This window comes from Arachis ipaensis, chromosome B10 (assembly GCF_000816755.2).
Source record: "Arachis ipaensis cultivar K30076 chromosome B10, Araip1.1, whole genome shotgun sequence".
Taxonomy (NCBI): domain Eukaryota; kingdom Viridiplantae; phylum Streptophyta; class Magnoliopsida; order Fabales; family Fabaceae; genus Arachis; species Arachis ipaensis.
The window spans coordinates 109953216-109965292 of record NC_029794.2 but is presented as its reverse complement, the minus strand read 5'-3'; the positions used below and the strand labels follow the sequence as shown (position 1 = coordinate 109965292).

The window sequence follows — 12077 nt, the reverse complement described above, 5'->3', positions numbered from 1 at the left end:
CATGTCTAAATTTATTTGGACTGAGGCTTGCAATTTGTTATCAAGAGCAAATTAGTTGTTGCTCATCCACCTGCTGCTGATCCATGATCACCTGCTGAAGCTTGGCTGGCCATTGGCCATGTCTAGTGTTTTGGACCGGAGCTTTCATTGAAAGCTTGGCTGGCTAGTGAGCCATGTCTAATTCCTGGACTGAAGCTTTAGACTAAGAATGCAAGATTCCTGGAATTCATATCAAAAATTTTGGAATCCTTATTTTTTCTTTTTCATATAATTTTCGAAAAAATTACCAAAAAAATTAGAAAATCATAAAAATCAAAAATATTTTTCTGTTTCTTGTTTGAGTCTTGAGTCATATCATAAGTTTGGTGTCACTTGCATATGCATCTTGCATTTTTTCGAAAATTTCATGCATTCATAGTGTTCTTCATGATCTTCAAGTTGTTCTTGGTAAGTCTTCTTGTTTGATCTTGATGATTTTTTGTTTTGTGTCTTTTCATGTTTATTATATGCATCCTTGAATTCTTGATGCGTAAGCGTTAAAGAATTCTAAGTTTGGTGTCTTGCATGTTTTCTTTGCATTAAAAATTTTTCAAAATTGTGTCTATGATGTTCATCTTGACATTCATAATGTTCTTGGTGTTCATCTTGACATTCATAGAATTCTTACATGCATTCATTGTTTTGATTTAAAAATTTCATGCATTGCATAATTTTCATGTTTTTCATAAAAATTTCAAAAATCAAAAAAAAATATCTTTCCCTTTTTCTCTCATCAAATTCGAAAATTTAGATTGACTTTTTCAAAAATTTTTAAAATCAAGTTGTTTCTTATGAGTCAAATCAAATTTTCAATTTGAAAATCTTATCTTTTTCAAAATCTTTTTCAAAAATCAAATCTTTTTCAAAATTCTTAGTTATTTACGAAAATTCCAAAAATATTTTTCAAAAATCTTTTTCTTATTTTTATATCAAATTTTCGAAAATAACATAATCAATTAATGTTTTGATTCAAAAATTTGAAGTTTGTTACTTGCTTGTTAAGAAAGATTCAAACTTTAAGTTCTAGAATCATATCTTGTGATTTCTTATGAATCAAGTCATTAATTGAGATTTTAAAAATCAAATCTTTTTCAAAATTAATTTCCAAAATATCTTCTTATCTTATCTTTTTCAAAAATTTGATTTCAAAATATCTTCTCTAACTTCCTAACTTCCTATCTTTTCAAAATTTGTTTCAACTAACTAACTAACTTTTTGTTTGTTTCGTAACTTTTTCAAAACCACCTAACTAACTCTCTCTCTCTCTCATTTTCGAAAATATCTTCCCCCTTTTTCAAAATTTCTTTTTTAATTTATTAATTATTTTATTTTTTAAATCTTAATTTTCGAAAATCACTAACATTCTTCAAAAACTATTTTCAAAAAAAAAAAAATCACTAACTCCTTTTCAAAATTAATTTTCGAAAATTCCCTCCTTCTCTTTCATCCTATTCTATTTATTCATTCATTAACTAACATCTCTTCCTCACATCATCACCAAATTCGACCCCCCTCTTCTATCTGTGTTCGAATTTCTTCTTCTTTTCTTCTACTAACAATAAGGATCCTCTTTACTGTGACATAGAGGATTCCTCTTCTTTTCTTTTTCTCTCCTCTTTCTTATGAACAGGGACAGAGAAAAAGGCATTCTTGTTGAAGCTGATCCAGAACCTGAAAGGACTCTGAAGAGAAAATTAAGAGAAGCTAAATTACAACAATCCAGAGACAACTTGATTGAAAATTTCGAACAAGTAAAGGAGATGGCAGCCGAACCCAACAACAATGCAAGGAGAATGCTTGGTGACTTTACTGCACCTAATTCCAATTTACATGGAAGAAGCATCTCCATTCCTGCCATTGGAGCAAACAACTTTGAGCTGAATCTGATGAGTATTCCTCTTCTGAAGAGAATGAGGATGTTACTGAAGAGCAAACTGCCAAGTTTCTTGGTGCAATCATGAAGCTGAATGCCAAATTATTTGGCATTGATACTTGGGAAGTTGAACCTCCCTTGTTCATCAATGAACTAAGTGATCTGGATCAACTGACATTGCCTCAGAAGAGACAGGATCCTGAAAAGTTCATAATACCCTGCACCATAGGCACCATGATCTTTAAGGCTCTGTGTGACCTTGGTTCAGGAATAGACCTCATGCCCCTCTCTGTAATAGAGAAACTAGGAATCTGTGGGGTGCAAGCTGCGAAAATCTCATTAGAGATGGCAGACAGCTCAAGAAAACAGGCATATGGACAAGTAGAGGACGTGTTAGTAAAGGTTGAAGGCCTTTACATCCATTGTGGTGGTTCCATGTATGGTTCATATGGTTCATAAGGTGGTTGGTATGGTGGATATGGTTGGTTACATGGAAGAGAACGCACGCCTCTACACAAGGAGAGTCAACTTTGATCAAAGGTTGGACCAAGTCCTTATGGACATATGTGTAGAAGGAGCTCAATGGAAGATTGACTCCAAAGGCAAGCCGGTTCAACTAAGAAGATTGGACCTCAAGCCTATTACTAGAGGATGGTTGGAGTTTATTCAATGCTCAATCATTCCCACTAGCAACCGGTCTGAAGTTACTATAGACCGGGCCATCATGATCCATAGCATCATGATTGGAGAAGAGGTGGAAGTTCATGAGATTATACCTCAAGAACTCTACAAGGTGGCTGACAAGTCCTCCACCATGGCAAGGTTAGCCTTTCCTCACCTCATTTGCCACCTATGCAATTCAGCTGGGATTGACATAGAGGGAGATATCCTCATTAAAGAGGAAAAGCCCATCACTAAGAAAAAGATGGAGCAAGCAAGAGAGCCCAGTCATGGAGCTCAAGAGGCGAAGAAGCTCATCACCATGAGATTCCGGAAATACCTCAAATGCACTTTCCTCCACAAAACTATTGGGAGCACATCAACACCTCCCTAGAAGAATTGAGTTCCAATATGGGACAACTAAGGGTGGAACATCAAGAGCACTCCATCATAATCTGGCGCTGAATGCCCAGATTTGTGTGCAAGGGCATTTAGCATGCCTAATTTGGTGCAAGGTTGTAAATCCTTGACACCTCAGGATCTGTGGACACCACAGGATCATCTCAGGATCTGTGAATCTCACAGGATCCCCACCCACCTCACCCTCTCTCTCCATTCATGGTCATCCCTTCTGTTTTCCATTCACCACTCACATCCATACACACATCCCTCCATCTCCTCCATATCTTCTTCTTCTTCTTCTATTCTTTCTTCTTTTGCTCGAGGGCGAGCAATATTCCAAGTTTGGTGTGGTAAAAGCATAGCTTTTTTGTTTTTCCATAACCATTAATATTTTCATTAGTTTTTATGTTAAATTCACATTTCTGGACTTTACTATGAGTTTTTGTATTTTTCTGTGATTTCAGGTATTTTCTGGCTGAAATTGAGGGACTTGAGCAAAAATCAGATTCAAAGGTTGAAGAAGGACTGCTGATGCTGTTGGATTCTGACCTCTCTGCACTCAAAGTGAATTTTCTGGCGCTACAGAACTCCAAATGGCGCGCTTTCAATTGCGTTGGAAAGTAGACATCCAGGGCTTTCCAGCAATGTATAATAGTCCATATTTTGGCCGAGTTTAGACGAAGTAAAAGGGCGTTGAACGCCAGTTCTACGCTACTGTCTGGAGTTAAACGCCAGAAACAAGTCATAAACCAGAGTTGAACGCCAGAAATACGTTACAACCTGGCGTTCAACTCCAGAAAGAGCCTCTGCACGTGTAACATTGCCTGAGATCACAATTTCGTGCACCAGTCCCCAATAGAGACGAGCAAGCCAAACAAGGAGGTGTTACTTCCTGAAACTAAAATGGTAGATTTATCAGAAGAAACAAATGAGTTGATGATCACAATGATACCACCATGGAAAGGTAATTTTTTTATTGAATAATTTTAAATTTCACCGCAATATATTTGATAATATTTTACTCAATATATTATTTTTTTATATTTGCAGAAGATTGTCAATTGATTTCTCAAAACATGAAAAAAACCCAAATTGCACAACACAATTCTACATTAATTACTTTTTCCAGGTATGTTTATAACAATTATATTTGTACTCTTATTTTAGTACTCTTATTTTTGTATGTTTATAACAATTATATTTAGAATTTTATTATTTATTTTATTCAGGCCAATTATAGCAAAAAAAGTACCAAAATTAGGCATGGAATTTGACACAGTACTAGAAGCTAAAGACTTCTGGAAAAGTTATGGTGGAATGATGGGTTTTGATGTTCGACAATTGTATGCAAATAAATGCAAGCTTGATAATTCTGTAAGTAGTTTTAGACTTATTTGTGCAAAGGAAGGCCAACGAAGACCAGATAAACGGGATCATTTAACAAAGCAACCTCTCGCCGAGACTAGAACAAGTTGTCAAGTAAGAATGTCACTCAAGTTTGCTCGAGATATAAAAAAATATGTGATTTGTGACCTTGAGTTAAATCACAATCATATTTTGCAAATTCCGGAAACCAGTCATATGATGCCATCACAAAGAAAGATTTCAGAAGTACAAGCATTGCAAATAGATTTGGCAGATGAAGCTGGCATAAGACCAAAGGAAACTCATGAACTAACAAGTTTACAAGCTGGTGGTAAAGATGTCCTTGGATATACCAAACAAGACCAAAAGAACTATCTTCGAAGCAAACGAAAGCAAGACTTGGCCTATGGCGAAGCAGGTAGTTTATTAAAGTATTCTCATCGACAACTACTTAATAATCCCTCATTTCAATATGCTATACAGTTAGATAACGAAGAGAAAATAACAAATATTTTTTGGGCTGATGCAAGAATGGTTATTGATTATGCTATCTTTGGTGATGTAATCACATTTGACACTACATACTGCACAAACAAAGAAATTAGACCATTGGGTGTTTTTTGTGGATTCAATCACCATCGAGAAATAGTAATATTTGGCGCTGCTCTTTTGTATGACGAATCAAAAGAATCTTTTATGTGGTTATTTGAATCATTTTTGGAAGCTCACATGCAAAAAAAGCCTAAAACTATTTTCACTGATCAAGATCCTGCAACGGCAAGTGCTTTGGTAGAAAAAATGCCTGAAACATATGATGGATTATGTGTCTGGCATATTATGCAAAATGCTATTCGACATTTAGGGAATAAGTTGAAAGATGGTTCTTTTATCTTGAGAGATTTCAAAGCTTGTATGTATAATTCTGAAGATCAGTTTCAATTTCAAGAGTCATGGGATGCATTGCTTCAAAGATACAAAGTGGAAGACAATTCTTGGTTGAAGAGTATTTATAAAGTGAAGGAAAAATGGGCTCATTGCTATATGAAGAAGGTGTGTACTATTGGAATGCGAAGCACTCAACTTAGTGAAAGTTTTAACAGTGATTTGAAAGATTTTATGCGGTCAAGTTTAGACATAATACATTTTCTCAAACAGTTTGAGCGAGTTGTTGGTGGCAAGCGATACAAAGAGCTACAAGCTGAATACAATGCAAGACAAAAGCTTCCTAGACTTAAGATGATTCACTCGCCGTTATTGAAGCATGCTGCACAGGTATATACTCCTAATGCATTTGATTTATTTCAAAATGAGTTTGATTAGAGTTCTGCTGCATATATTGTTTCTCGTACAGAGAACAATCAAATATCTGAATATCAAGTTGCATATATTGTTTCTCCGCAGTTGGCCCAACAACCGTCAATGTGAAAGATATGATTATTTCTTGTAGTTGTGGAATGTTCGAAACAATGGGATTCTTATGTTGTCATAGTTTAAAAGTTTTAAATGTCTGGGATGTGAAGCAAATTCCGGCTCAATACATTATGAAAAGATGGACTAGAGAAGCAAGAGAGATGATTGTTCATGACTCAGATGGAAAAGTTGTTCAAAGTGATACTAGAGCAGATGCTACAGCACGGTATAAGAATATATGTTTCAAAGCAATCAAATTAGCTGCTCGATCATCAGATTTTGAAGTAACATCTAATTTTGTTGAGCAAGTTATAGAAGAGGCATATAAGAAGGTAGATTCTTTTTGTAGACACAATCAAGATGATGATGTTTCAAATATTTTGAATGCAAAAGAAATCGTTAATAGCTGTTCAGATGGAGATGCGTTAGAAAGATTACTTGAAAATGTGAAAGGGTTGAAAAAAAGGAAGGACAAAAAGGTAGAAAAAGACTCCAGAGTTGGGTTGAAAAACAATCAAACAAGAGAATGGCGTCAACAAAAAAAAGTTCCACCCAAAATTGTCAGGTTTGTAATATTTTTCATTCCTTATTATCATTTTTTTAACATTCTTAAAACTTATTGAAGTTCCTCTGTATTATTATTTTTCTTATAATAGTGTTTATATTGCAGGCTGAAATTTTCACTTCAAATATTGAAAATCAAGCTATTTTGCCACTTCAATCATGGAATCAAGTTACAACACTAAATAGAGTGAAGTTACAACACCAAATTTAGATAACTAAATGATAGAATGAAAAACTATTTATTTAAACTTTGTAGTTTTTCTTTTTGAATTTATAACGAATGACTTTAAGAAATTTGAGATGATTGTTGTGTTTATATTTTTTATTATTTGTCTATTCTGATGATAATATATTTTTTTTAACCAGTCATACATTTAAATTTAAACTACAACATTAGACATGAAACAAGCATCATAAACACATAAAAACACATAAAAATATAAATAAATTAATTTAATATATATCAATATAAATTTAGTAGAGATCTATTAAACCAACATCACATCATTAGTTATTCTAAACACTCTTTAGTTTGTTCTCAATTAGATTCTTATTTTAAGTATAAACAAAAAATTTGAGTACATTTGTCTAAAAAAGATTTAGTACATTTACATGAGTATTTTTTTATATTAAAATAAAAAATAAAAAAATATTTTTTGACCCAATTTAAATTAATTAATTTTATTTTTTTATCAGATTTTTAAAAAATTATTCAGGATTCAAAAAAGATGAAAGATTACTAGTGATCACCATTAATCTCTTTCATGACAAAACTTTAAATGTAAATTATAGAAGACAAAAATAAAAAAGAAGATAACCAAAATAACAATAATATCATGGAAGAATATGATAATAAAACATAAAAAGAGAATTAAATATTGTGAAAAAATAGAACTAAAAATATTTTTTTTGTTGAAGAAAAAGAAATAAAAAACTAAATAAAATAGAAAGAAGATGAAATAAAAAGAAAAAAATCACGCGGTCTTGGAAGCGGCTGCTTGCACGATTTTCAATGTTCTTTTAATGTATATTTATTATTTATTTATTTAAGATGATCAGAACCGTTTATGTTATCAATGGCTTAGATTGCGTTACTTTTCTCTCTAAAGTAAATGAACAACTTCAGAGGAGCCAAATCCCAAAATAAGGCCCAAAATCGCCCCAGCGATTCTGCAGATTATGCAGATCGCGCATGTCACGCGGATGCGTCATTCTTGCGGACGCGTCATTCGGCATTTCGCTTTGCCACGTGGTCGCGTCATCCATGCGGCCGCGTCACTTCTCGCTGGTCATCTCCTCAATTCCTTGTGTTCCTTCCATTTTTGCAAGCTTCCTCTCCAATCTCCAACTCATTCATGCCCTATAAAGCTTGAAACACTTAACACACAGATCACGACATCGAATAGAATAAAGGAGAAATAAAATACATAATTAAAAGTCTCTAGGAAGCAAGTTTTCAATCATGCAATAACTTTAGGAAGGAATTATAAATGCATGCTTATTTAATGAATAAGTGGGTAAAGATCATGATAAAACCACATAATTAAACACAATATAAACCATAAAATAGTGGTTTATCAACCTCCCCACACTTAAACATTAGCATTTCCTCATGCTTAGTTGAAGGAGATAAAATGAATGAGTAAGAACATGTAAAACCCATTCAATGCAATGCAGCCTATATATGCAAATGCAACTATATGATTCTTGTCCACTTGATCTAAAGTAAATAAGCTCTTCAAAATAATTACAAATCAAATTAAAAATAACATAGCTTATCAATGCACATAGATTTTTAATTCTTACAGTTTCACATGAGTAGGTATCCAAATTTCCATTATATTATCATGATTCATTCTCTTATTATCCTTTGTTCCCACAATTTCCCATACTTGGATAACACACACAATTCTATCTTAAGCTAACCAAAGATTCAATTTGGGGTATATACTTGTTACAACTTCAAGCAAATTTAACATAAAAGTTTTAATTAAAATTAGTGAAATTTTGTTCCAAGGATAGGGTCTTAGAAGAAACCTGTTGTCTTTTCAATCAAGCAGAACATGCATGCAACTAACCTATTACTATGCAATTTATCCTATTCTACAAAAGAAAAATCTAACTAAATATCCTAATTTATTGGTGCTAGGGAAGAGAAATTACCTCCGGAAGTCAGGTACTGACCGACCTCCCCACACTTAAGGCTTTGTACCGTCCTCGGTGCCATCCGTCAAGAACAAAGGTGTGCTGGTAGCAGTATCTCCACAGTCGGGACCATCATGGCTCCCTGTGCTGGTAAAAGAAGTAGAATCCGGGGTGTCTGAGTCCTTGAATTTCCCCATGATCAACTCCTTGAGGTATGTGAATCGGCGCTTGTTACGGCGCTCTCTCAGCTTAGCTTTCTGTGCGTGCCGATCCAACTTTTTAAGTATCTGATGGAGCAGTTGGGCTGTTGTAGGTGCCTGTGTTGTTGAAGAAGGAATATCTTCAACTGGTTCAGTAGGCTGGCTAATAGTGGCTGCTGGAAGTCGAAGGTACTTCCCGTTGGGAGCATACTGATCATCCCGTGGAAGCATGGCTTTGGTGTCCCCAGCTCTATAGGAGACTCCGGCTGCGGAGACAAGATCCGAGACCAGGCCAGGAAAAGGTAAGTTTCCCGCAATTTGTACGTGTCCCATGGCATTCCGGATATGTCTTGGTAGATTCAGAGGTTGGTCTGTAAGGATGCACCATAGTAGAACGGCCATGTCCGCAGTGAAGGAGGACTCGTGAGTGCTCGGAAAGACGTAATGGGACATAATCTGTGCCCATACATGAGCCTCCAAGGTAAGTGCTGAAGCCAAAATTCCCTTAGGGCGGGTACGATGGTATCCGTAGATCCATCTGCTGCCAGGTAGTGCGATAACTCTAAGAACGGCGTCCCAGTCAAATTGGTACAGCTGGCGCTTGAGTGCGGCTTCTTGAAAGGCGTCCAATCCTTCTGGAACAGGGGGAAGACTTAGAGCTTTTTGAATGGCCTCTTCTATAATGGGGACTTGTTTCTGACGGACATAGACAGACTGCAGGGTTGGCAGGTAGAAGTTGGAGTAGAACTTGACTACCCAAGAAAGATTGACCTGCCTTGGCTGTCTTTGTAGGAAACCCCATTGTCTTTGGGCAGTTTGCGGCTCAACAAAGGTAGCAATATTGGGCGGGAGGAGAAGAAGGTATTCGTTGTTGTAACTCCTTTCAGCCAGGATGGGGAACATCTGCTCACAGTAGCGATTGGGGAATCGCGCAGTGTCCTTTACTGGGAAGGCTTTTTCTTTATCATCAACCTTTATGATCCTCTTAATTTTCTTTGTTGAGGGCTTTACCGTAGTTGAAGAGGGTTCTGCCACTAATGCTCTCTTTGTACCTCTTCTTGCTGGTTGTTTGGGAGTAGCTTTCTCTTTTCCTTTCTTGGTGGCCATCCTGAAAAAGGGAAGAGAAAGTAAATTAAATTTAAAGGGGTAGAGCAAAGAAGAGGGTGATGTAAGTGATAATCAATGCACAATAAAGAAGAATGATGTTAACACATGGTCCGGACTACATGTGAAAAGTTCATCAATGGAAATATAGCAAGTGCATATGGGACAATGAAATGCAAGAGGTTTATTGGCATGCAGGCAAAGGCATGAGTAGCATATATCAAGCATTCAATGTCCAATTGAAATATGTTATCACTCGTAACTAACTATCACGTTTGTATTGACAATTAAATTCAATGAATAAAATAGTAAAGGGAATTTGTGAAAAGCAAGCATTGAATATTAGAGTAGAAAAAATGTAGAGAAGGTCATAATGCCATATGGGCTTTTTCACAAACACATAGCATGCATGTAGAAGAAGCTCTTGAAAATAAGAATTTGAACATGCAAGTAATCCCTTAAAAAGTAATATATAATTGTCAAACAAATTTACAACAATCCACAAGTATATAATAATAAATAATGACTCACATAAATTAATAACACCAAGTAAAAAGGAAAAAGAAAGGAAGAAAAAGAAGATATGAGTAATAAAAGTAAAATGAAAAGAAAAGAAGATAACATATAAAAATAAGAAGAATAATAGAAAAGTAAGGAGGGAAGGAGAAAGAAAAAAAGAAAAACCTTATTAATAGGGGTGAGAGAGAGTAAAAAGTGAGAAAGAGGGAAGAAGGGAGGAAGGGAGGGAGAAGAAATAAGGAGGGAAAAGAGAAAATAGGATTTGGGGAGAAAAAGATATGATAATTGGCAAATTAGGAAAACTGTGCGGCGCAAGCGACGCGGTCGAGTGGGAAACGCGGTCGCGCGACTTGCGCTTAAACTCAATGACGCGGTCGCGTCGATCACGCGGTCGCGTGACCTGTTTTAGGCTAATGGCGCGAGGGTAGCCTCGCACTCGCACAACTCTCTGTTCAAAATCATATTAGTGTCAAATTTTGGGTGACGCGATCGCATGGGGCATGCGATCGCGTGAGTGGTCAATTATTGGGATACGACGCGGTCGCGTGGGGCACGCAATCGCGTGAGAGGGACTGCGCGTCCAGCGCCAGTCCAGCACCACTCTAACACAACTTTCGGGTGTGCACCACTTTGACATCGAAATCCTGGTCACGCGGCCGCGTGGGGCACGCGGTCGCGTGGGAGGCCATTATTCCCATATGACACGGTCGCGTCGGCGACGCGGTCGCGTGGGGTGATTTGTGCCATTGGCACGCCTCCAGCCCTGTTCCTGCGTAACTCTCTGTTCATATTATTATTGTCTCCCATCTCCTTGCGACGCGGACGCATCAATGAAGCGGTCGTGTCGCGTGATTTTTTTTTAATTAAAAATAAAAGTATGGAAATGCAGATGCACGAAATGTACTAATGAAGAGAAGAGTTATTGAATAAGAAAATTAAAAATAGGGAAAAGAACGATCATACCATGGTGGGTTGTCTCCCACCTAGCACTTTGCTTTAACGTCCGTAAGTTGGACGCTCCACTAGCTCAGTCTTCGGCTATGTGGGGATCTTCCAAGAGGAAGATCTCAAGCTCTTTGTTTTTCTTCATCTTCTCACCATGGTACAGCTTTAAACGATGTCCATTAACTTTGATAACTTCAGAGGTTGAAGGATGGCTTAGGTGATAAACTCTGTACGGTTCGGCCTTCTCTACTCTGTATGGACCTTCCCATCTTGATCTCAACTTGCCTGGCATGAGCCTCAGTCGAGATTTATAAAGGAGGACTAAGTCCCCAGGTTGGAACTCTTTCCTCTTGATGTGCTGATCATGTGCAGCCTTCATCTTCTCCTTGTTAGTCTTGAGTTCTCATAAGCTTCTAGGCGAAGGCTCTCCAGTTCCTGCAGTTGCAACTTCCTTTCAGCTCTGGCCTTTTTAATTCCCATGTTGCATTCCTTTACAGCCCATAAGGCTTTGTGCTCTACTTCAACAGGGAGATGACAAGCTTTTCCATAAACTAAGCGGAAAGGACTCATCCCAATGGGTGTTTTGTATGCTGTTCTATATGCCCAGAGTGCATCTTGTAGCCTGGTGCTCCAGTCTCTTCTATGAGGTTTGACTATCTTCTGCAAGATACGCTTTATCTCTCTATTTGATACCTCAGCTTGCCCATTAATCTGAGGATGGTAGGCTGTTGCAACTTTATGAATTATCCCATGCTTCTTCATTAGTCCTGTTAGTTTCCTGTTACAAAAATGGGTGCCTTGATCGCTCACGATTGCTCGTGGTGATCCAAAGCGACGGATAATATGGTTTC

The 12077-nt window shown here is 36.8% G+C and overlaps 2 protein-coding genes across 2 annotated transcripts; both read left to right on the top strand.

The window, feature by feature from the left end:
* Positions 3878-5764, top strand: LOC107620925 (protein FAR1-RELATED SEQUENCE 5-like). The gene is made up of 4 exons (XM_016323010.1): positions 3878-3938; positions 4025-4103; positions 4204-5611; positions 5660-5764. The coding sequence occupies exons 1-4, from the start codon at positions 3878-3880 to the stop codon at positions 5762-5764; spliced, it is 1653 nt and encodes a 550-aa protein (XP_016178496.1).
* Positions 5806-6524, top strand: LOC107620926 (protein FAR1-RELATED SEQUENCE 1-like). The gene is made up of 2 exons (XM_016323011.1): positions 5806-6228; positions 6420-6524. Exons 1-2 carry the CDS (start codon positions 5806-5808, stop codon positions 6522-6524), a joined length of 528 nt encoding a protein of 175 aa, XP_016178497.1.

What these genes read in the sequence shown, in the direction of transcription:
- LOC107620926 (XM_016323011.1), top strand. Translation starts at nt 5,806, where the DNA reads ATGGGATTCTTATGTTGTCATAGTTTAAAAGTTTTAAATGTCTGGGAT. An exon ending in AAAAAAGGAAGGACAAAAAG is followed by an intron (nt 6,229 to 6,419) that starts GTAGAAAAAGAC and finishes TTTATATTGCAG; the next exon opens with GCTGAAATTTTCACTTCAAA.
- LOC107620925 (XM_016323010.1), top strand. Translation starts at nt 3,878, where the DNA reads ATGGTAGATTTATCAGAAGAAACAAATGAGTTGATGATCACAATGATA. An exon ending in ACATTAATTACTTTTTCCAG is followed by an intron (nt 4,104 to 4,203) that starts GTATGTTTATAA and finishes TATTTTATTCAG; the next exon opens with GCCAATTATAGCAAAAAAAG. An exon ending in TATTGAAGCATGCTGCACAG is followed by an intron (nt 5,612 to 5,659) that starts GTATATACTCCT and finishes GAGTTTGATTAG; the next exon opens with AGTTCTGCTGCATATATTGT.